At 42.3% G+C, this 26,106-nt stretch overlaps 1 protein-coding gene across 3 annotated transcripts in view; it reads right to left on the reverse strand.

Annotated features, from left to right (window-relative positions):
• The window catches only part of SREBF2 (sterol regulatory element binding transcription factor 2), a 181,007-nt gene that overhangs the window by 84,325 nt on the left and 70,576 nt on the right, over positions 1–26,106 (reverse strand). For 2 of the 3 annotated variants that reach the window (XR_004537939.1, XM_033929354.1), the window contains exons 9-12: positions 20,146–20,330; positions 11,027–11,288; positions 10,545–10,714; positions 1,969–2,140 (exon numbers count right to left, since the gene is read on the reverse strand). Coding sequence is in view for 2 of the 3 variants with exons in the window: in XM_033929354.1 (XP_033785245.1) it covers positions 1,969–2,140; positions 10,545–10,714; positions 11,027–11,288; positions 20,146–20,330 (789 nt within the window). In the remaining variant the exon portion in view is untranslated. The remainder of the gene's footprint in view (positions 1–1,968; positions 2,141–10,544; positions 10,715–11,026; positions 11,289–20,145; positions 20,331–26,106) is intronic. The other variant, XM_033929355.1, reaches the window with a different exon arrangement.

A 26,106-nucleotide genomic window follows, 5' to 3' on the forward strand; every position in this document is an offset into this window, starting at 1 on the left:
TCATTCCACTAAGGGTCAGGCAGCTTCTTGGGCTGAGTTTTACTAGGGCATCCAGTGGACATTTGTAAGGCTGCAGTTTGGTCTTCCTTGCATTCATTTGTCAGCCACTACTGGGTAGACATTCAGGTGCGTCGGGACGCAGTGTTCGGTGAGCATATTCTGGTGTCGGCCCTTCGGGGGTCCCACCCATGATGGGGACTGGTTTGGTATGTCCCGCTTGTAAGATTTAAGATCTGGAGAGTGCTAAAGAAGGAGATATTAGGTTCTTACTTACTAATTTACTTTCTTTTAGCTTCTCCAAACTGGTAGAGGTCCCCACCCTGTCTACTGTTGTGTGGCTGTTGCGTGTGCAGTTTTTGTTTTTTGCTGCGGGTTCTAGTATTTTTCTAGGGCCGGGAAGAATTGAAGAACAGCGGCTATGGCTTGACTGGCGAGTTGTGGGGACATTTTCTTGCTGGGATCTCTCATTTGCATTTTCCAACAGCATTTGGGTATACAGTGGTACCTTGGATTACGAGCATAATCCGTTCTAGGAGCATGCTTGTAATCCAAAATGCTCGTTTATCAAAGCGAGTTTCCCCATAGGAAATAATGGAAACTCGCTTTGATACGTTCCTACCCCCCGAGGCCAGCAGTGCTGCTCTATTCCCCCCCCCCCCGAGAACCGGCATTGCTCCCCCTGAAGGCCCCCCCTGTGATCCGGCACCCTCCCCCCCCCCCCGCCGCTTCTTACTGCCATCTAGGCACCGGCATGTCCTGTGTGTTGGTGCCGGTGCCCGAAGATCGGCCTCCTCTTCTTGCTGGGCCTTGAGCATCTGCGCATGCTCAAGGCCTGCGCGTTCATGTTCTCTCTGAGATCTCCGGAGAGAGCGTGAACTCACAGGCCTTGAGCATGCGCAGATGCTCAAGGCCCAGCAAGAAGAGGAGGCCGATCTTCGGGCACCGGCACCAACGCACAGGACATGCCGGTGCCGATGCCAGATGACAGTAAGAAGCGGCAGGGGGTGCCCAATCGTGGCAGGGGGTGCCGGATCGCAGGGGGAGGATGCCGCTCGCAAATCGAGGCACGCTCGGTTTCCAAGGTGCCAATTTTGCGAATGTTTTGCACGTCTTGCAAAACACTCGCAAACCGGTGCACTCATAAACCAAGGTACCACTGTATTAGTTATTACTTCTGTTTGGAGTATTGTTTATTTCTGCTTCCAGTTCTTAGTTCTGATTGGCTATTCGGCAGACTGATAGGAATAGGGGAAGGTACCTCTTATGTACTACTCCACAGTTTTGTTTCAGTCTCCACCTGCTGGTCATGATGAGATGTATTGTTTGCACGATTAACCTCTACCGGTCTGGAGAGTGCTAGAGAAGGCAGAGGTTACTTGCTCAACTGATGCCCAATTCTCCAACTGGGTTAGGAGCAGTCTCAGTAACCAGTCCAGGATTTGCATGATTCATCTGTCACCACCTAAGGCTGTGCAGTGCCATTATGGGGCAAAGCATGCAGAACTTCTTTATCTTGTCTCCTCCACTGACTGACAGGTAAACCCCCACAAATGTTTGTCTGATCTGGTGAGAATGCTAAGAAATAGGTGAATATAAAATGAATGAATAAACAAATTACCAATATACCCCAATAACAATTCTCCAAGGTATGCTCCAGTCAAAATAATATAGAAAATACAACAGGAACAGGCATAGATACAAAAATACTGAACACATAAGACAAGATCTGTCTGAAGAAAAAGGAGAGCATGAAATATTTTCTTGTTGGTAAGATTATAGTTTATCAGTTACCAACAACAAAAACAGGAAAGTAAGAAAAGGCAAAAAGACAGCAAAGCTTTCATTCCTGCATTCTAAAGAACAGTATATTTTCTATGCAGGATGAATGTATTCCTGGCCTAAAGAAGTAACTCCTTGCTTGCTGGAAGGCAGAAAGGGACTGTAGCATAGGAAACTGGGTTACCTCACCTGGGTTCCTGGGAGAACTGTACATACTCTCTTTTGCTGCACCCTTTATTGACCAGTTACAATCCAGAAAGAAACGACGTCCAAGTGGATGTGTGAGCCAGCCCAAAGAATCTGGAACAGTACTGCCCTCCGAGCCAGGGCACAAGCTTTGAGCTCTGCTCAGGAAATAGCTCTGGAAGGGGAAAAACACCACTTTGAGCAGCCAACAAAGCTATGTCCACTAATCCACATGTAATAGCACCGGTAAGCCCGGACACCTCTTCAGTTCATTACAAATGGCTTCTGTCCATCCATGAACTGGATACATTTTTACAGATTACTTTAATAAAATGTAAGTAATGTTAAGTCTATAACCATGTGGACTGGATTAAACAGGTTCCAGATTTATGAAGCAACTCAAGGGCTGATTTTGTGGCAAGATTTCTGAGATTTTGGAGCAATTATATGGCACATGTATATAAACTTCTGTATATTACATAAAATATTTTGTTTCATTAAAAAAAGTCATTTTCTGGCATGCTTTGCATGGCCAACTATTTTATAACAGGGCAACTATAAAAAAAATGTGCCTAGTGGTAGTCTCACAGCATTACTGCTAGGGGTCATGGTGACCATTTTCTGCACCCACAACCAGAAAAGTAGGCTCATGTGACAATTGATCCTGCTCAATGCCAAGGACCCCCGATAAGACTGGCAATATGAAAAGGAATTGAAATTGGGGAACAGGAGGCAGAAGGATAGTAGGGTTCATTGAAGGGCATGGGGAGAAGAGAAATTCAATGCCAGGGTGAGGGTTGATCTGTGTGTGTGTAGGGAGGGGGGCTTGGGGGGGGCAGATGGGAAATCAGACTTTAGTACTGATACCTGTCTCTTAAAGCACACACTTAGGGCCTGATTCTATAAATGGCATCGGTCTGCACGATTGTCAATCAAGCACTAGGCATCCTATATAGAATCACATCTAGTGGTGACGTAGGCAGACATAGGCGTTGAGGTAGGCGTCAGTATATTATACCAGGGTTTACCTATCTAATTTATCAATGCCTAACTAGCAACACATAAGTTTACCACACGTATTCTTTGACCTTAACTACACCTATTTTTCGTGTGTTATTAAGCATCGGAGGGCGCCTTGACTTAGGTACTGCATTGATATCTGCATGCAACCTTAATTGGTAATAAAAAATTTATTTTTTTGGTTTTTTTAATGGCCATTTAACCAATTAAAATACCAACTGAGTTGGATACAAAATTTAGTTAGGAACTGCTAGGCGTTCATAGTTAAGGCACCATTTACAGAATCAGATCCTTAATGCCTGCAGCAGATGTAAATGCTAAATTTTTTGGGATCTACATGAATTTCTCTTATAATATGGGAATTCACGTCAATATGTTAGGCCTTCCCAAACCATCTCCCCTTCTAGCTCCTATCACATCTACTGGCAATGTAAACATGATGATCACCACCATATGCAATTGCCCCTTTTCTAAAACAGAATTTACACATGGGATACTTTTAAAATTGGGCCCTGGACAAGACAGAATATTACTGTCGAAGCTAAGATAATCATGAATGAAATACATTAAACCAGAATCAAACTGCTCTGTCCAAAGCTCTTGTGCAATTCCTGCTCTTCTCCCCCTACCAACATGGAGAACCTCTCAAAATTAGTAATTGTGGGATAGGCAATACAAAAATTGCAGAATAATAGACAGAAATCTCTTATTGAATTTAGGGCAATTCTTCCGCTGCAGCAATCACTACTTTCCTGGAGGATCCTAAACTATCTAGCAGGACTCAAGGAATGGAAATTTAAAGAAAAAATAAAAATGTCTCCTCTCATTTTTTTGTAGACTAGATCAGTTTCACCTCACACTACATAGGAGGAAGATGAGGCCACTATAAGCACCAATTCTTTTTTCATTTAAAAAAACAACTTTCAATAAGTGTAACAGCATTTATAACATTTTAAACTCAGATACAACACTTAATGTTCTGTTAAAATCCATATCAGAATTTATCCCCCTCCCCCCTAATCAATAACATTCTTTAAGTTCAAGAAAACCTACCAGAAATCCCATTCCTATATACAGTACCTTATTTAATATTCAAATTAAAAAACCTCTCCCCCCACTCTGGATGTGCATTTTTAAGGGGAAAAATAATATTCAATTATTACACTATTTTGTTAATGGCTCCCAAATCTGAAATTTTCTAAAATTCCCCTGCTGTGTAGCTATTGTCCTTTCCATTTTATAAATGTGACATAAAGAGCTCCACCAGAATCTATAATTAAGTCTCTTCCAGTTTTTCCAATTACTCGTAATCTGTTGTATGGCAACCCCTGTCATAATAATTAGAAGTCTGTTATTCTTAGATGATATTTGGCTCTTAGCCTTCATTGACATGCCAAACATCACAGTATCATACAATAATGCCACTGGATTTTCCAACATACAATTTATTTGACCCCCATATTGATTTCCAAAAAGCAAGAATCAATGGACAATAGAATAACAAATGATCTAATGTCCCAGATTTGAGATGACAGTGCCAGCATCTATTTGACTTAGAGCTATTTAACTTCTGTAAACGAACTGGGGTTGAAAATGCTCTATGTAACAGAAAAAAACCAAGTTTGTCTCATAGATGCAGACACTGTACATCTCATCCTCCAAGACCAAATTTGTGGCCATTGAGATGCAGTAATTTGATGCTTAATCTCAATTCTCCAAATGTCCCAAAGACCAGTTTTTGTTTTTTATTCATAAATCTAGATATTAATTTGTACCATTAGCAGCCTGGTGTCCCAGAAAGTCCACCTGAAAACACAAGAACGGCAAACTATACTGATTACAAAGATTTTTTATTCAGGGAACTCTACCTGAATGGCCTGCTTCAATTGCAACCACTTATAAATTTGTGATTTATTAAGATCATATTTGTGTTGCAATTGTGAAAAGTCAAGCAGCTTACCATTAGAAATAACATCATCTAAAGTACGTATACCTGCCTTCATCCAATATTTCCAGATGACCTTAAATCCGCCAATTTGAATCTTGGAGTTTAGCCATAGGGTCTGATACATTGATTTAAGTATTGAAATAGGTGTTAAGTTATTAACATATCTTAAGGTTTTCCATGTATCTACTAATATTCTATTTTCATTATATAATCTATATAAATATGACACAAACCATTAAACAAATTAGAATGGTTAGTGGACTTTCAGTTCAAATCCTGTAATATTTAGATTTTAAATTTAAACTGTTGGACAGGCCTCAGAACATGGAGTTGATCTTTCCCATATTTGGGACTTCGGATACACAATGGAACGATCATCAGCTATATTGTCTTGTCCAAAAAACATCTTAATTCGCAATTTTTGGATGAATCTTTCAATATCAATCCGAGTCTGAAAGAAGTCCACATGTTTTGTTGATACAAATATTAACCCTTTATTGAGGATATTTAATTCATCAACAGATAGTTGGTGATCTGAAAGGTTAATCACAGAAACCTCTGTCCTCTCTGTGACCTTGTCTGTGGTCTCTGGTTGTAATTGTAATTCTGTGGAAAATTTGGTTGATTCTGTTGAAAACCTTGATGATTTGCTCTTCGCCGTCTTCTCCTTTATTGATACTGGTGGTCTGGAGTCTAAAAAATCATCGTCCGAACTGAAATTACTAGCTGATGATTCAGAAGTCTTATCAAAGGTCACTTTTTTCTCCTTTTGAGTTTCTCTAATTTATTCTTCTTTAACCAAGGGTGCATTCTTTGATTGACATAATCATCCTCCTCATCTCGTTTAAATTTTTTAAATTTGTTTCTTTGTAAGTCCATTCTAAAAATATCTACACTAGCACGCATATCATCCTGATGTTTTTTAAATTCTACTTCAGTAGTTTTATCCTTTACAGATTTTAATTTATCTTCTATATTGATCTTAATTTCTTGCATTACTCTTGGTTTTTTCTATTATCAGGACCATTATATCAAGCGAGCATTTATTAAGTATTTGAATCCATTTATTTATAAATTCCTTATCTTTGTTAAACATCCTGGGTTCTTTAAAAATGCGTAAACCGCGTTTTAAATATTCCTTTTTGCAATATTCAATAAGTGTCATCCCATGCAACTCTGCCCTAATATATCTTTTGGATTGTTGAGACAATTCGTCCCATAGGATACATAAGAAGTTGCCCCCGCTGAGTCAGACCAGAGGTCCATCCTGCTCAGCGGTCCGCTCCCACGGCTGCCCATCAGGCCTAGTGCCTGAACAGTGGTCCCTGATTAATTTTATAACTTACCTCTAATCCCATCCCTATAATCTACCTCTACTCTTTATCTGTACCCCTCAATCCCTTTGTCCTCCAAGTACCTATCCAAAGCTTCTTTGAACCCCTGTAGCGTGCTCCTGTTTATCACATCCTCCGGTAGCACGTTCCATGTATCCACCACCCTCTGTGTGAAAAAGAACTTCCTGGCGTTTGTTCTAAACCTCTCCCCTTTCAATTTCTCTGAGTGGCCCCTTGTACTTGTTGATCCCCATAATTTGAAAAATCTGTCCCTGCCTATTTTTTCTATGCCCTTCATGATCTTGAAGGTTTCTATCATGTCTCCTCTAAGTCTCCGCTTTTCCAGGGAGAAAAGCCCTAGCTTTTTCAGTCTGTCAGTATATGAGAGGTCCTCCATGCCCTTTATTAGCTTTGTTGCTCTTCTTTGGACTCTCTCAAGTACCTCCATGTCCTTCTTGAGGTACGGCGACCAGAATTGAACACAGTACTCCAGGTGCGGGCACACCATAGCATGATACAGTGGCAGGATGACTTCCTTCGTCCTGGTTGTGATACCCTTCTTAATGATACCCAACATTTTGTTTGCTTTCCTTGAGGCTGTTGCACACTGCGCCGACGCCTTCAATGTTGTGTCTACCATCACTCCCAGGTCTCTTTCAAGGTCGCTCACCGCTAGCGCTGATCCCCCCATTTTGTAAGTGAACATCAGGTTTTTTTTCCCTATATGCATGACCTTGCATTTCCCTATGTTGAAACTCATTTGCCACTTTTTGGCCCATTTTTCCAGTGTTGTCAGATCTTTTTGGAGATCTTCGCAGTCCTCCATGTTATTGACCTTGAGATATAGTTTGGTGTCATCCGCAAATTTAATAACCTCACATTGTGTTCCTGCCTCCAGGTCGTTAATGAATATATTGAATAGGAGCGGTCCCAGCACCGACCCCTGTGGAATTCCGCTCATGACCCATTGCCAGTCTGAGTAATGGCCCTTTACTCCAACCCTCTGTTTCCTGTCCGCCAGCCAGTTTTTGATCCATCGGTGGACCTCCCCTTGCACCCCGTGGTTCCATAGCTTCCTTAGTAGTCTTTCGTGTGGCACCTTGTCGAAGGCTTTTTGGAAGTCAAGGTAAATGATATCTATGGATTCCCCTTTATCCACCTGGCTGGTTACCCCCTCAAAGAAGTATAATAAGTTCGTGAGGCATGACCTGCCCTTGCAGAAGCCATGCTGGCTCGACTTTAGCTGCCCATAGTTGTCGATGTGTTCCCAGATGCTGTCTTTAATCAGTGCTTCCATCATCTTTCCTGGGACCGAGGTCAAGCTCACCGGCCTGTAGTTTCCTGTGTCTCCCCTTGAGCCTTTCTTGAAGATGGGCGTGACATTTGCTATTTTCCAGTCTTCCGGAATCTCTCCAGTTTTTAAGGATAGGTTGCATATTTGTCAAAGTGGCTCAGCTATTTCGTTCCTTAGTTCCTTGAGTACCCTTGGGTGAATGTCATCCGGACCTGGCGATTTGTCGCTCTTTAGCCTGTCTATCTGCTTGAGGACATCCACCTTGCTCACCTCTAGTTGGACCAGATTTTCATCCTGCTCTCCTTTTACGATCTCCTCGGGTTCCGGAATGTTGGTTGTGTCCTCCCTCGTGAAAACTGACGTGAAGAACTTATTTAGCCTGTCAGCTATCTCCTTTTCCTCTTTTACCACTCCCTTTCTGTCCCCATCATCCAAGGGTCCCACTTCCTCCCTTGCTGGTTGCTTCCCCTTAACGTACCCGAAGAATGATTTGATACTATTATCCATTGAGTGCTGTTCCCATTGCATAGAGTGTGATGAATCTAGCACTGAACTAATGAAATCAGTAGAGAAGCTAATGCCACTTTGCCATGTGTGTTGAGCCATACTTGCTTGATAACAATACAACAAAGAACTTATTGTTAAATAGTTATTTTATAGAGGTTATTTTAGAAGAGGTTTTAATTGTGATTAAAGTTGAAGGAATTAAAGGAAGGAGTAGAGTAATTTAAATTAATTAAATAATAAAGTTAGTCGGTAGAGAGGTGGGTCTCAAGCCTATGATGCTAAAAGGAGTGTAAGAGAAGATGGTTTCTTCTTTTTGAAGTCCCAAAAATCAACTCCATGTTCTGAGGCCTGTCCCACTGTTTAAATTTAAAATCTAAATATTACAGGATTTGAATTGAAAGTCCACTAACCATTCTAATTTGTTTAATGGTTTGCGTCATATTTATATTGATCTATAAAATAACCATTTAACAGTAAGTTCTTTGTATAACCTAGGCATTTTGATACTGAGAACATGGCTTAATCTCAGAGGAAACATGAGTTGCCATTCCAATGTCGACCAGTCTGGGAGCTTTTCCATGAGCTCTGGGAGGATCCAATACATACCTTGACGCATAATATAGGATTGATGATATCTACAAAAATTAGGAAAATTTACCCCACCCTCTGTGATTGTTTTTTGAGTTGAAGCGCCAATTCTTTAAAAATTTCCCTAGCTCTAATATCTAACTTGTATTGCTTCAATAAGGTTTGTACGGAGGACCAATTAGTTGATCAACAAATATCTTCTGGTGTCAGGTTAGTATCCTGCACCCAAGAAGTAGTGATAGCTCTGGTCAAATGCACGAGGGTTCCTTCTGAGACCATATGACCCTTGGGCAAATAAGTATAGAGATATCTCTAATCTACCTGGATAAGGCAGCTTTGAATGTTAACGTCCCCTTTTCAGTCAGGTCACTACCACAAATAGCCTGACCAACTTGGGAAAGGCATTCATTACTTTCAATATCTGCACAAGCACAAGCAGAGATCCAATAAGTGAAAGACCTCGGAATCAAAAGGGATACCCTGCCTGCTAAGGTGAAAGGGAGACCTGCTCACTTGCATCATAGCAGTTGTGGTCTTTCCTGCATAACTGGTGCTTTTCAATGGTCATGTTATATCGTAAAATGGACCCAGATTTTCCCAAATGATGAGACCTTAGCTCAACAAACAACCGCCACATGGTAGTGGAAAAAGATTTCTGCATACCAGGACCACTTAGGCCAGGGGTGTCCAATGTCGGTCCTCGAGGGCCGCAGTCCAGTCGGGTTTTCAGGATTTCCCCAATGAATATGCATTGAAAGCAGTGCATGCAAATAGATCTCATGCATATTCATTGAGGAAATCCTGAAAACCCGACTGGACTGCGGCCCTCGAGGACCGACATTGGACACCCCTGACTTAGGCCAACCTGCAGCCACAAGATCAAGCTTGGGTGAAGCTCTAGCCTTCTGAACACCCATGCAATTAAAGGTCATGGCAAGAAGATGTAAAGTAGACCAGAGGTCATCCAAAGAAGAGTGCATCTATCCTGCTATTCTCCTCTCCTTTTGGCACAATTAATCACATAAAGCGCCTCCTCACATTTCTTTCTGTATAGTGCAATATATAGATAGCAGACATAAATTCTCAAAACTGACATTTCAATGCAATTGTTCCATAAAAAGGTGGTATATCAAATCCCATTAACTCCTTCCTTATTTATCTTGTCTGGTGATTTTATCTTTCTAATAATCTCATTACGCATCTCTGGTTCTGCTTTCCTTTGCTGTGTCTAGTCACTCTTTCTTGTTATCTCCTCTTTACTTCCTGCCCTACAGCCATCTTTCACAATCAACTTTTCTTCCTCCTTTTCAAATCTGTCTAGTTTCTGTCTCTTCCCTGCCATTCACGGGCACCATTATCTCCCTCCTCTTCCTTGGGTACCCTCTCTTCCCTCCCAACCACTCTATGCTCAACATGTCTCTCCTTCCCTTCTCTGTCACATCTCACTTGTTTTTTCCACCCCTATTTGTAGAATCTGGCCCTCTCAAACATCACCATACTCTCCCCCTTCCCCCCCCAGGGTCTGCACCTCTTTCTCCCAGCAAATCTTCTTGTGCTCCTACCCTTCTCCCTCTTGAGGTTGGGTCTCTCTCTCTCCTCCTCCCCTCCCTCTGCAGTCAGTTATCTCTCTCTCTCTCCTCCTCCTCCCCTCCCTCTGTGGTCAGGTATCTCTCTCTCTTTCTCCCCCCCCCCATTATATGCACAGCTCTAGTTCATATGAATAAGGCCCACTGGAAAGTCCCAAGTTTTATACAGGGACTTTTATTATTCAAAGTACATTAAGCATAATAGTTAGCACTGGGATTACTATTCTTTCATAAGCTCTCTTCTTGTACCTGGCCATTCTGTATAACTCATATCTGGGGGAATAGGGGTATACCCTACTTACCGCCAGGAAACCCAGTTTTCCCCTACACCAGCTTTTCACGCCAACAGCTGCAGTTAAGTGGATTTCTGCCAGCATGCTTGGGGAGACCTTCTCACTAGCACATTCTGCCAGGTTCACTGAACAAAGGGCCATATTCAAGCAGGAAAATGGTGAGCTGTCTGCAAACTTTCCTATGCAGATCAGACAAAAATAAGAGATTAACATCCATCATTACTAATATGGTAACTGTCATCTTTTGGGTACAGTGGATAACTTAAGTGGTGGTATAACTACTACAAATAAAACAAACATATTAAAACACATATAGTATGGTTGCCTAAAAACTACAGCAAGCAGATCCAAATGTAAATACTGTATATACAAATGTTTTTAGAAAAAAAATTTTACACTAGAGACTAATGGTCGACTTCAATATTAAGTTATATGGTGTCCTGAAAGCTACATGTGGTTCACTAGGGAAGTAGCAAGCAGCAAAAAATTACCTGTGAGGTGGAGCTGGTGAAGCTTGTGATACACAAAAGCAGCATCTCGAGCACTGGTCCTAGCCTCATCCTGCAGCTCAGATTTCCATCGATGGCCCAGTGTGCGCCTCAGCAGCCAACGTACCAGTCTCAGCTTCTGCAGGCTGTAGCGGATCACATTCCAGGATAGGCTGCAGACCAAATCGAAATGGGATGCAGGCAAAGGTCGCCTAAGAACAGAGAGGCAGGTCTGCAGATTCAAAGAGGCAGCAGCAAAGTCACCCTACAGCAAAAGAAAAATACAGCAGGTTCATAAAAAGCTAAATAACTTGAATTCTGCTTCTTATGACTATCATTAAGAACATAAGAGTTGCCATACTGGGACAGACTGAAGGACCATCAAGCCCAGTACCCTTTTTCAAAAAGTGGCCAACCCAGGTCACAAGTACCTAGAAAGATCCCAAAGAGTATGTGAATAATAAATCTAAGCAGTAACAAATAATACAATGGAAATGGAAGATGAGAATCAAAAGATGTGCGAAACACAGATGACTTCAGTGATGCACAATTTGAGGAAAGTTTGAAAGGATTGGAACACCTGACCTGCGAGGTCAGATCACCTGTTAGTGGAGTCAGACAGTCATTAGAAGACTGACAGATTTGTGGCCATCACTTTTCAAAGACCCTACTCCTCTTAGATTCTGCCTTATTTCACACCTTCTGGCTAGAAAAGTTGCAAGGCTGAGGAAATATTAGCCGACATTCTAGTGGTCTACCTTCTGTAATATAATGAAAGGTGCCTAATATGTACAGGATTAATACTATAGCCTCTGCTGGATATATAGCCTATACCAGTGGTTCCCAATCCTGTCCTGGAGGACCCCCAGGCCAGTCGGGTTTTCAGGATAGTCCTACTGAATATGCATGAGAGAGATCTGCATAGAATGGAGGTGTGAGGCATGCAAATCTGCTCCATGCATATTCATTAGGGCTATCCTGAAAACCCCGACTGGCCTGGGGGTCCTCCAGGACAGGGTTGGGAATCACTGGCCTATACCCTTGTGAAGAATTTGAAGCTGGTGCCTTACTGTCCCTCAGAAATCAAACAGTCATCCCTGTGGTCAACCAGATGACAGTGTATACTGCAAAACATATGACCAGAGTTTGGTTTCAATTCTAAGAAATACCGATACCGACGAGTGAGCAAGTTGGTTCTTTCAGTGATTATCTAACAGATGGTTAGAAAATACTGAAGTGGCTACCCTTGAGGAAAATCCTCCTCTGCCCAACAGCAATTGCTTATCCATGCTAGTTCTAATCTCAAAAGGGCTATGAATCATGGTCTACTTAAAGTCACGCAACAAGACTCCCAAATAAATATGCCAGAGGAACTTCAAAAGACTCAACAATGAGGCAAAAAAGGTCTAGGGGTTCCCACAGTGGTAGCGGTGAAGAAAACAACTCAACTAACAAAATCAATGAATAACTATAATAAAGTGAAATTAGGTGCCCTCCGTGTGAAGGGACAGCGACGGGAGAATTTCTCCAATGCTACTCACATCAAGGCAGACAACCAAGCCCCCACCTACACACCATCACCGGGCACCTAAGTGTGCTTTAAATCAAATAATGCAATCATCATAACATAATAACATAATAAACAGTGAACAAGTGCATTCAAACACGGCTACCACTCTGGAAACCCCCCCAGGCAACTCCCAAAGCTGAAAGGAATTTTTGGAAAGAGTACTTAGCTCAATGAAAGTTGTAATCCAGGCGTCCATGTGGCAACACTTTATCCATCTCGAGCTGGCAACACCCTCATACTCACTTGAATTACCAGCTAAGACAGTCCACATCTTGTGATTCGCAGTGGGTCATCTATGTGATCACTTGTCCTTGTGACTTAATCTATGTGGGTCGCACCAGCAGGAAAGTCAGAACGAGACTGTTAGAACATAAAAGCAGGATTCACACTGCTTCCAGTTCTGCCCCTCTTGTCCCCCATTGTCTAGAAAAAAATCATGAATTCGCTGACCTGTCATGGTTTGTACTTGAACAACTCCCAAGCGAATTTAGGGGTGACAAGATGGCTCATCTTACACTTAGGGAGCAATTCTGGATTTTTCAACTACAGTGTGTGTCTCCTCATGGACTAAATAATTGCATTGAATGGAACAGTATCGTGTAGTTCTGTGTTTTTCTTTCTCTTTATGCTCTTTATTTGTGGCTGTATGTGTGATTGGTTGTTTTATATGTGACGTCATGAAGCTTGGCCTTTTAAGCCCCGTTTCTGCTCCTCTCTGTTAGCTCCTCCCTCCGCCCAGCTGACTTGGATCATGTGGATCATGTGTCAATTAATCCTGTAGTCAATGCCAACTGAAAACTATGTCCTTTTCATACACACAGAATAGATATACACCCTTGCCCAATATGGGATAAACACAAACTAAAAATAGAAACATGTAGACAAAAAAACTGAACCGCCAAGAAACCAGACTCTGCATACAATGCAACACCACACCACCACAGAAACAGTGACACATGTCCCCTAATACTGTGCAAAATATAAAGACAGTAGATGTAAATTTGAAAAAACTGATACATAACAATCACCACTTTACAAATTAACAAACAGAAATAAAACAAAACAAATAATGAGAAATAAGAAAATACCATTTTATTGGACTAATCCATTTTTCAATTAGCTTTCAGAGGCCAAATCTTTCTTCAGAACAGGTATTTTGTTGTTATGGTATCCTGTCCTGACCTGAGGAAAGGACTTTTTGAATTACAGGTTCCTGAGGAAGGGACTTGCTCCCGAAACCAGGCCGGTTGAACCTGGCTTCTCGCGGCGTTCGTTGGCTTTAATTTTGGACGCCTGGATTACAACTTTCATTGAGCTAAGTACTCTTTTTCCAAAAATTCCTTTCAGCTTTGGGAGTTGCCTGGGGGGGTTTCCAGAGTGGTAGCCATGTTTGAATGCACTTGTTCACTGTTTATTATGTTATTATGTTATGGTGATTGCATCATTTGATTTAAAGCACATTTAGGTGCCCGGTGATGGTGTGTAGGTGGGGGCTTGGTTGTCTCCGCCTTGATGTGAGTAGCGTTGGAGAAATTCTCCCGTCGCTGTCCCTTCACACTGAGGGCACCTAATTTCACTTCATTATAGTTATTCATTGATTTTGTTAGTTGAGTTGTTTTCTTCACCGCTACCACTGTGGGAACCCCTAGACCTTTTTTGCCTCATTGCTGAGTCTACTTGAAGTCACAGCAGCCATGTTGACAATGGAGCAGGCAGGTGGGGATCACTCCTGTTCAGGCTGCACCACTGGATCACCAATGCTTATAAGAAAGGTACCAGGTGGGGTCCAGGAGGGAGGCTGCTTTTATTCAAGGGCAGAGACCTCGGCGAGGAGTTGCTCCTGTTCCAGGCTGCGGGGGAGGGGGTTGGGGAGTGGAAAGGCGCAATGCTGATTAGTGGCAGCCTGTTTCTATTTCAACTTAAACTGAGTAATGAAATTCAATTCTCTTAGTGGGAAATTGCCAAACCCCTCAGTGAACACTCAAACTCCAAAGTCTGCATCTCATCTTTCCTGGTCATCAAATCTCCAATACTCGACAAAAGAATGCACGGATGTCCATTTTGGCACATTCCACATCAAGTGGACTAATTTTGAAAATCATCCACACTCAGCCTCCTCCAAATTGAATAAAATTTTGTGTGGACATTCACTAGGGTCTCAAACTAAATCATGCAAATGTTTTTGGCTGAGTCTCTATTGGTTCAAGATTTGCAGGCAGCTGAACGGAGGTCACATTCAGAGTGCCACTTGCTGCATAACACAAAACAGCCACTTTGTCCAGGCGCTGTGGCCAAACAAAACCTGTCAGAGGACTGAAATTTTTTGGATTAGTACAACCCCTGTTACCATTGTGAAGGAATGGCCTAGTGGTTAGGGCTGCAGCCTCAGCCCCCTGAAGTTGCAGGTTCAAGCCCAACGCTGCTCCTTGTGACCCTGGGTAAGTCACTTAACACTCCATTGCTCCAGGTACATTAGTCAGACTGTGAGTCCACCAGGGCAGATAGGGAGAAATACAGAGTTCCCGAATGTAAACCACTTAGGCTATAAGTGATATATAAACAAACAAGTTCCTGTGCAAAGTTTGGAACCTAACATGAGCTTACCTCCCTTTTTATGGGCCAACAAACTACATGAAAGATGTTACAATAAGAAATTTAAGTCCCATTTTGACTACTCATTGCTCTTGACATACTTTGATTCAGGTCATAGCTGGACCAGTAGTAATGGCCCATGAGGGTTTGCAGCTAACTGGAAGTGAAGATATAATGACAAAGATGTTATGCCACTTTTTTATGCAAATTTTTGTCATTTTTGGATGCAATGTCTCCATTGTACAGGTTTTAATTTATTTTAAGTCATTTGAAAGAACATCTTTTTTTTTGTTGCAAAAGCCACCCTGTCATCTAGGACCTAGTCTTGCTTGGTTAGAATTAAGGTCTCAAAGACATGCATCATTTGCATGCATGGATACACTACATTATACAGAGCCATCTTTGGCGCCCTATCGTGTAACATGCAAATGAGCTAGAGATGTGACATTTTACAATGCAGCTAGCTTGTTGTGCTTACCAAGCTTTAAGCTTATTACACATCTTTGCTCAGACGTATTTTCATAAATTAGGCATCAAAGGTATTGCCAAGAGGAATAAAGCTGGCATTCAAATTTCCAGCTGCATTATGGGGGATTATCACTACCAGAATCAGATTGAGAACCTTCCACTTCTTCCATCTTTGCAGTAAGATCTTGCCTACAATGAGGACAAAATTTATGGCCTGGTTTAAATTTAAAGTCTTCTTTTGTAACAGCTTTCAGATGATCAGCTGTAGGACATTTCTGTGATTCTGCTTCCTGAAGGGATAGGCAGACCGGATGGGCCATTTGGCCTTTACCTGCCATCATGTTTCTATATCCTGAAAACCTGATTGATAAGGGGGTACTCCAGGACTGACTTAGAAAACACTGATATAGGCTCCCTGCTGTAGCACTGTCCAACAGAACTTGTACTGCCTTGTCTTGAAGGACAGACTTGAAGCCAATAGAATTAAGCAACTGCCTTGGTCTCCAACTTGTATATCGTCCAACTCTTTTTTTTTTGTCTAGAGGCCTTGTTCTAATTACCCCAGGGGATGAGCTCCCCAACCCTTGAAGCTGGTATCCATGGTGACCACAATCCAATCCAAGTCCTCCAAATAGACTCCCTTCAACAACTCCACTTCTTCTTGTCACTATGCCAAACTCCACCTTGCCTCTGTGAAATAATCCAATTCCTACAACTACGGTGCCAATCCTCTGTAGCAGCTCTGGCCCCGGATATCTAAAGACAATCCCAAGGTAAGGGGCTCCTGACTAACAGCAGTTTGTCCATTCAGCTTTCAGAAGCATTCCTCATTCAGGAAAATCTTTTCTTACCCAGTATTAAAGCACACTCCCATGAATTCCAGCATCTGCGACGAGCAACTTGCTCATGCTCGGACTGATCACCTAACTCAGTTCCTCATGTCACTTGCATACTCTCTTGACAAGACTTCGCTTGAACCAGTCAATCATCCAGATAGGGTTGCACCAGGATCCCTTCTTTGCACAATGCTGCTGCCATGACTACTATCACCTAGGAAAAGGTTCTTGGAGCCATTACTATTCCAAATGGCAGAGCACAAAACTGGAAAAAAATGTTGACCCAAAACTGCAAACTGAAGCAAATATATTACTCTAGTTTTTTAGCCCGTTACATTAACGGATGCTAGAATAGATGTGTAGACTTAGGCATTTCTTTCTTTCTCTTTTTCTGTCTCTTCCCCCTGTCCAGCAGTAGCCCTTCTCCCTTCCTCTTACTTCCCCTCTGTCCGGCAGCACCCTTTCCCTGCTCCCCCTGTCCAGCAGTAGCCCTTCTCCCCCCTTTTACCTCCCCCTGTCCAGTAGTACCCCTTCCCTGCTCCCCCCCTGTCCAGCAGTAGCCCTTCTCCCTTCCTTTTACCTACCTCTATTCAGGCTCCCATTTCCCCTTTTACCTTTTCTTTTTCTACCTTTTTCTCCCCATCCAGCATCATCCCATCTTCTTCTCTCTCTGCTATCCCATCCAGCATGCTGCTGTCTCTGAGGGGGGGAGGCAGTAGGCAAGGAGAATTGGGCTTCCTGTCGGGAGATGGGAAGTGCATGCGCAGGGCTAGGTGGAGCATGTGCCTCCGAGGTGCAGGGTTCTTCTCTGTTCCTCGGAGGCCTCTTTGGTAGGTAGTAGAGTACCTGTTGCATTTTTGGCGTTCCGGTGTCTCCTCTGCCTCAGATCCGGGCCGGCTATTGTGGGCCAGGATTGCCGGAGGCACCCTGTGGGACAGGCCGGGGCGCGAGTCAGCAGAGGTGGGGGAGTTCAGGGTGGCAGCACAAGTTCGGGTACGTCTGGTGTAAGTGGGATTTGGGCTCCAGGGGAGTTGACTTGCATCGAGTGTCAACGTACTCTGGTGCAGGGTCTCTGCCGAGCTGCGGGTAACTGGATTGCCCACACTGCGTGTCTGTGGAGTTCATTGCTGGGGTTTTGGGTAGGTGTTCCGGGCCGGAGGAGTGGGTTGTGTCTGGGAGCTGACAGGATAGCGCCGTGGCCTTTGACTGCTTCTGGCTACTCTCCCACGTGCGCAGGTGCTTCCAAGGGCTTTTTTGGGGATGGGGCAGGGACCCATGCGATCGGCTGCGTTGCCGAGGGAGGTCAATGGGGAAACTGCTGCAGGCAGAGTTCTACTCTACTGCGCATGCGGCAGCACGGAAGTACGGATCAGACGCAGGGATCACGAAGATTGAAGTGCTCATGCACACTGAGGGTTTTATTATAGCGGATTACATAGACATTTAAATCCCATACTAGCGTCTTTGAGTTAAGTGTAATTTACTTTTTTTTCCCCCCCTTATAAACCCATTGCATTATGTAACATCTTTCTTCTCTCATGTATTCTTTCCCCATGCTTCCCCAATTCATGATGTAACTTCATTCTTCTTGCATTTTGTAATTCGCTGATTGTCCAGCCTTCTTTCTATGTGGACCGCCTAGAAGTCAGTTTGACTATGGCGGTATAGAAAAATAAATTTATTATTATTAAAGAAATTGGGCATTCCTGGGAATTTACAAAGCACAAACAGTAACTTATCTCATTGGGAAATAACACATTTTACAAAATAGAAGTTTTCAAAGGCTTACAAAATGTTCCCTAATTAGTTTGATATCTAATATCTGTCAGCAATGAATTCAACCAATTGGCTACCTGATACGCCAGGGCCAATACAACAAAGGTTTACTCATGAAGGGCTTCCATATGCCAACACTGGGGATGAATAAGTGCAGCCCTGCCTTGCACCACTGCATCCATTTTAGTAAACCTAAAAAACTCATCCTCCTCTGTTAGCAACAGCTAATGTTGCACCATTGATCTGTTAATACTGAAGCCCCTATCAGGGGCATCCCATTCTGTGGAAATCATATCCCTGAGAGATCTATGCATAGGAAAAAATGAGGAGGCTTCCCAATAAAGCCAACCATGAAGCTTTGACCTGGGAACCATCCTTGCACTCCTCTCACAAACGTAGAACCAAGTCCACTAGGGAGATTTACTCCTGTAAGTCCTCTATGAAAGCACCACACAACTTTAGGATCCTCTCCTCAGGTTACTTCCTCTGCACTGGCATCTGTCAAGGTAACCTTGGGCCTCCCCATCCTTGTCCAGTAAATAAGGATTTTAGAGGTGAGAGAGTTATAGGGGGGGATGTCAGCCAAATCCTCCAAATATTCCCGTATCTGCCTCTTAGGAGCTCCCAGGCTCTCTAAGTAATTCTGACTCTGTCCTCCTATGCTCCTTGCTTGTTGCAGACAAAATGCTTGATATGTGGCCACAAAAAAAAAAACTCAAGGAGAAAACTCCCCCTCCCTAAAGGTGTCTAAATCTCCATGCTCCAAACCACACATGTTCTTAGGGGCTTCAGGGGCCTCAATTGCAGTGGTGCTGCGACACACACAGTGCCCAAGAAGGTGGCCATTCCCACCAGACAGGCCTGCTGGTGAACTGCTCCTGCCTCAGCTGCCCAAGTCCTTGGGCTAGAACTGTCTTCCTCTGCCAAGCTCAAATACGGTACCACCTCACTGCCGCCTGACTGGGGCCCACAAAATTTAAAGCAGTTGCCTATAGTTTCAATACCCTGGCGACCATGACTTCTCTGCCCTAGCTGCTATAACAAATTGCTAGCAACATGCAAGACCAATTACAGTCCTTCATCTGTGTCCACTCAGTAATCCTAATATGTTGCTCTACTTCTGACCTTTGTGGACTGGGCCACCAAGAGACTAAGATCTAGAAATGAGCTGTTCTCCAGTTCCTTCTCCTTTTTTTTTTTTTTTGCTTAATCTGGTCACATTCAAACTCCCTGCCTGGCACTCATGATTTCCCTCCAAAGTCATGGAGGAGAAATCGAGGCACATAGATCACTGAAGTATAACACCCCTGGGCACACTGTGAAGCTGCACTGACCCTTGCCCCTCAGTCAAACCTTTTATCTTTTCTTTTTAGTAGCCAACACACTCCATAAGGGACTTAGCTAATAACTATCTCCTCTAGACCTGGGCTGCATGGGTTTACCCACATCTACCATCTGCTGGAGATTGACAAATAATGGCTGGATGTGAGCTGCCAAGGGTTCTTAAAGATCACATTTGAGTCAATATTTCTCCGTCTCCATCTGATGGTAGGCGTGTATAAACCCAAGTGTCAGCACTGGTCTACAGCAGGAGTTCTCACACCCAGTCCTTGGGATACAATCAGCTAGTCAAGTTTTCAAGAAACCTATGATGAATGTGCAAAAGATAGATTTGCATGCAATAGAAGCAATGCATGCAAATTTATCTCATGCATATTCATAGTGGATATCTTGAAAAACCAGACTGGCTTGGTGTGTCCCAAGGACTGGGTTGAAAACAACAGGCCTAGAGGGTTGCTAACAAACAACATGAGCAACTATACTAAGAGGTATTCATTAAGTTCAAGTCCAAAGAAAAGGAGAGGAGGAGGGTACTTTACCCGAGCAAGGTCCATGTCTGCCTGTTTGCGATGTCGCCAGAACTTCACAGAGGAGCGCGAGTGCAATCGTGTAATGGGCTCACCATGGATCAGCAGCTTCACGAAGACACTCAGTATGATAATACCATTCATAAGACAAAGGAAGATTGTAGGCAGCATCCAACTGAGCCAATCCTCAACACCTACTGGAATGAGGAAGAGCCAAACACCCAATAGTCAGGCAGATATTCATAATGCAGTCAAAATCCAACAATCAATCCCCAAACTTTTATTTTTAAAATTTCCCCAAAGATTCATGTATGCATCAAAAGCAGCAGATAGAAATGAATTACTGAACAGGAACAATGATAATGTTCATACAAGATCTGGCTTAAGTTTAAAATTTTCTGGTGATTCAAAAGCTCATGAATTCACACATTGACATATAACTGAGGGACATACTTGTTTCAAAGAAAAAAAGACAGAGTAGCAACAGAGAAATCTAAAAGCAATTGCAACTCTATAGGTATTACCTATACCCAACATATATGAAAATAAAAGATAACTTTAGTTGCAGAACATGCTTTCTCTGTGCTAACTCTGATTTCCATTAAGTTCATATATTCTTTCACTAGTCATCATCATCTCCTAAAACATTATTAGATCAGGTTTGTCCAAATTCAGTCTTCAATAGTTACAAGCAGGCCAGGTTTTCAGAATATCCCTAATGAATATGCATGAGAAAGATCTGCATATGATGGATGCAATGGGCATTTAAATTGTAATACAGATAAAGTTGTCTATATTGCCATTTGTCCATGCAATCCGCTGTATACTGGCAAAACCATCAGGAAAATTAAGACAAGGGTGTTAAAACACAGTAGTAATACCAAAAGGAAAGTTATTACTGTTCCCCTGGCAGAACACTGTGTGGCATGCAATCATACTTTCTCTGATTTAATTATCTTGGATAGGAGGAAATGTTGACAGAATACTGCTTCAGGAAGAACAGTGTTGAATTTTAGAGTTTGAACAATACAGAGTTCATGGTGCACAATGTTTTAAATAGGGGAAGGAAAGAAGGTACCAAGCCTCGAGGCAAAGCAGAACAAACAAATAGAGGCACTGCAGATGTCAAATCCAACCTGGGGACACAAATCCTTTACTGACAGTTTGTACCAGAATCTTTAAAAATGCTTAAACAGGCAAAGTTCCAAAAGACAAAGTCCTGACTAAGATCCAAGTTTCGGCGACTCTGTCGCCTTCTTTAGGGGACAATTATAATTTCTGCAAATTCATGCCAAAGCTGCTAACGATCGAGCAGAAGCAACTCCGTTTGGAAATCACACAGGACATGCTGGAGACTGTGAACAGTGATCCCAACTTCCTCAGCACAGCGATCACTGGCGATAAGTCCTGGGTTTATGCGTACGACCCAGAAACTAAGTTGATGTCATCACAATGGAAGCATTCAACATCCCCAAGGCCAAAAAAAGCAAGGCAGGTCTGCAGCAATGTCAAAGTTATGCTGACCGTCTTCTTTGACTCCAGTGGCATGGATCAACACAAGTTTGCACCACACGGCACAACCATCACCAAGGGGTACTATCAAGAGGTTCTGCGTCACCTTCGTAACGCTGTGAGATGCAAACGACCAGACCTGTGGGCAGCGGGCAATTGGTAGCTCCATCACGATAAAGCACCTGCCCATTCTTCACATTTGATACGGAGTTTCCTGGCCAAACACAACACACCTATGATTCCTCAGGATTCCTACTCTCTCGACATGGCTCCGTGTGACTTCTGGCTTTTCCCCAAGCTGAAAAGGACAAGATTTCAGTCAAGAGAAGACATCATGCAGAATGCGACGGACCAGTTGAGAGCAATCTCAAAAGAGGCGTTCCAGCGCTGCTTCCGACAGTGGCAGAACTGTTGGAAGAAGTGTGTGGCAGCCCAAGGGGACTACTTTGAAAGAGATTAGTATAAGATTGTTGTATCTAAATACGAGTATTTTTTATGAATAAAGGTTTGAACAGCCCTCGTACACACATAACAACTGAGCCGATGGTTCTTCTCTGACACTGCAAGTGTGTAGCGACTATTCTAAACAAGCAAAGTGTTGCAATACGAGTACATACAGTATACACGCGTCACATCATCACAACTGAGCCGATGGTTCTTCTCACTCTGACGCTGCAGGAGTGTAGTGACTGTTCTAAATGATCGAGGTCTTGCAATACGAGTGCATATAGTATTTTGTATTAAAGTTTTTGGGTTTTGGAATTATCTGAGTTTCCATTATTTCTTATGGGGAAATTTGCTTTGATAAACGAGTGCTTTGGATTACAAGCATGCTTCTGGAACGAATTATGCTCGCCAACCAAGGTTTTACTGTACTATGAAAATGATATCACGTTGCCAATGCACTCATTTAAACTAATATATTTAATAACTCATGGAATGCTCTATCAAGGTTCTGATAATAACATAAGCGGAAAGAGCTTGAGAACGAATCAAGATAAAAATTAAAGTTTGTGAATATATCATTATTTATGTTGTGGTAGGCAGAAGGGGCCAAGCCCTAAGACATAAAGTATGCCAGTCAAGGACAACCCTGCCACTGGTTGGAATACTAGCACTGCAAACCTTGACCATACAGAGGCAGTTCCTGTAAACTTAGAAAAGGCAGGAGCAGGGATTTATTTGCTTTTGAATAAGCAAGGCAATGCACAACAGGCAAGGAAAAGTTTTATACCCACTTTCAAAGCTGCAGTAAGCAACGGGGGAGGGGTGCACATTTCATACAAAGTAACACCAGACCTCAGGGAACAATTGACTAGGCAGCCAATCAAAGAGCTGAATGGCTCAGCTCACCTGGTTAAGAGGGAGCCGATTCACACAGCATGGAATCACACAGGGCTGATTCACACAGTAAGGAAACACAGGGAGCTGACTCACACAGCAGGAGATCACCACAAAGGAAACTCCCAGAGGGGAAGAAAGACTGGAGAGAACACGGGAGGAAACTCATTCCAGACTCTGGACCAGACATACCTTGACTATTGGCAAGACAGGAGCAAGCCTCAAGGCAAGTGGGGACTCCTAGTTGCCCAAAACCTCACCAGGCTGAAGGCTATTCTAAAAGGAGCCAGCACCCCAAACCACCAGCAAGGTAAATTCTTTATCTGCCTGCTAGGGGTGTAGAAACAGGGGCTCAGATAGCTAATTCCCAGCTAGAGAGGGAGTCTAATGAGAGCAGCTGTGATTGCCAGTAAGAGGAAGAAAATGTAAGCCAGGATACTGAAATGTCTTCAGAATTCAAAGGGTTTGAGAATACAAATAATACTGCAGAGCCAGAGTATGAGATGCTGTGTGTGGGGGGTTAGGACAGCGCATTAGCACTCTATTCCCCGCCACAATGTATACACATCAAACATCGATGATGGCAACATTGAAATCAAGTAAGTAATAAAAATGGTGATACTGAGTCTACTTGACTACTGTAACATCGCCTATTTAGCAATTTACCAAAAGAACATGCAGCGTTTACAACTGATGCAAAATGCAGCGGTCAAACTGATCTTTGGGCTGAGGAAGTTTGACCATGTGACACCCTACTACCGGCAGCTGCATTGGCTGCCAATGGAGGCGCGCGTAAAGTTTAAATTTGCCTGCTTCTGCTTCAAAGCACTATACAGACTTGCCCCTAAATATATAACTGACCTTTTTGTCTTCTCAGCCAACAGACACAAGAGAAGCTCACATTCCAACTTCGTTTCCCCCCCCAGTGAGAGGTTGTAAACTGAAAAAACACCATGAACATCTTCTCTCGCACCAAGCATCATCATGGGGTAAAGACCTAGAACAATTGCTTTCGCCCACTACTTTTGAGGAATTCAGGAAACGTCTGAAAACACACCTGTTCCTAAAGTATCTAGACAACTGATTCTCTCTTCTCTCTCCCCTCTATAACGATTAACTTGTTCTATTGATCACTCTTTCCTCAAAAATGGATTTCCTGTCCTATTAACCCTCTTTCTTCTTCCCCTCTTAAAGTCAATCAATTTGTACCTTTGCTTAATCTTTGTAAACCGCATAGAACTTCACGGTATTGCGGTATATAAGCTGTAAAAATGGATAAAAGCAATACTGGATCATATACGCATAAATGAAACACAATAATAAAAAGGGAATTCTTTAAAAATTGAATAAAAAGGGTGAACCAGACTGAATGAAGGATAACGATATACATATATCTTTCAAAGACCAATATGCTGAATAAATACCCTCAAGATAATAATAATAATAATAACTTTATTTTTGTATACCGCCATACCCGGAAGAGTTCTAGGCGGTTCACATCAATTTAACAGAGTTACAGGCAATTCTATACCGGAATTGATCAAAGTTGTGAACAACGAAGTTGAAGTTGGGGGGGTGGTAGAGACCATGTTAATAATAAAAACCAAAGATGAAAAACTGATACTGTTTAAACTTGACTTTTCTAAAGCCTTATTGCACACTTATTCTTGTAACCTTTATAACAAGGGTTATTATAAAATATTTGTGGTACAAAACTTCTAAAAACATATATGGTGTGAGCTCTAACAGTAAAATAATGATAGCACATAATTTTTTTATTGAGTTCAATATATACAAGGAAACAGGCTTCAAAAAATAACTACATGCATCCTGCATGATGAATGTGCCAAGTCTGTTGATTATGACTATGTTTTGCATGGCTGGTTTCTTTTATGTTTGGGAGGAAAACAGATGTGAAGTGACTATTAAAGTTGTGTACCCGATGAAACATTGTTCGATAGAGCGTTATCAGATGCAAGAATGTAATTAGAAAAGATCACAATGAACGATAATTCTACACTTAAAGCAGGCGGGAAAAATAAAAGAATATATGTGTCCAATGATAGTACCTGCAGTGTTTGAACTTAAATCGCTTGAAAGTGTACCAGAGAGTAAATGAAAGCGGATGGTCAGGCAGATCAAAGTGCTTAAACCATTACATGCAAAGTGCCAGTGACTATGATGCATGGCTAAGAATTGAATATGAGAAAGTCCTTCTTTAAATTTATACTGATCTTGCAGCGTATTGCGGACAGTGCATGTGAACTACAGAAATAAATCAAAAACGGATAAAAAATGACTCTGAAACTGGGATGCCACAGAAAATTCTCACCAGGATAAAGTTAAAAAGGAGTGCTTACTGTGTTAGCGTCTCTTCTTCCAAAAAGAAGCACCACAAGTATGAGCATGGGCAAAGATGAGCTTTTTAAAGAACCGCCTATGTGCGTGATGTATATGTAAATGAGGAACGTACACAATGGCAAATCCTGTCAGCATCTGCAGGATGGGTTTGGTCCTAGTAAGTTGCAAAGCCCCAAGGAAAAAAAGGCTTGTTATGAGGCTTGCTAGTCTGCACACCATGTCTATGAAAGAACTACTGCACCAGCACTGCACTAAAATGAGTGCTGGGAGATATGAACAGCAACAGAAAATGTATATATACTTTTGAAAACTGGAGAATGAAGAAAATTATGTAATATGTATATGTTAATGACATTGATGTCAACAATGAACTGTATTACTTTGTATAATAAAACAAATTATAAACATAAAGAAATGAGAAATGATGAATTGTGAAATATAATAGTGCAGAATTACTCTTGATGGACACAGAGAAGAACGCATAGAGGGGCACATCCTATCAGTGACTGCGAGACTGGAATTGCTTGGACCTAATTTGACCCTGTCAGTTTTAATACCCGAAGGATAACGAGAAAGAGAAGTAATGAGGCTGGTTAGTATGCACATAGTGTCCATAGATGAACTGCGCCAGAAGATACGAGATGAGATGTAATCAAAAACTTGATGGATGTGTATAGTACTTCAAAAAAAGAGTTGTAAATGGTGATGTGCTGTATATAGATTTTTTGGGACAAAAATAAAAAATAATGAACTGTGCTG

Source organism: Geotrypetes seraphini, chromosome 2 (genome assembly GCF_902459505.1).
Source record: "Geotrypetes seraphini chromosome 2, aGeoSer1.1, whole genome shotgun sequence".
NCBI lineage: Eukaryota > Metazoa > Chordata > Amphibia > Gymnophiona > Dermophiidae > Geotrypetes > Geotrypetes seraphini.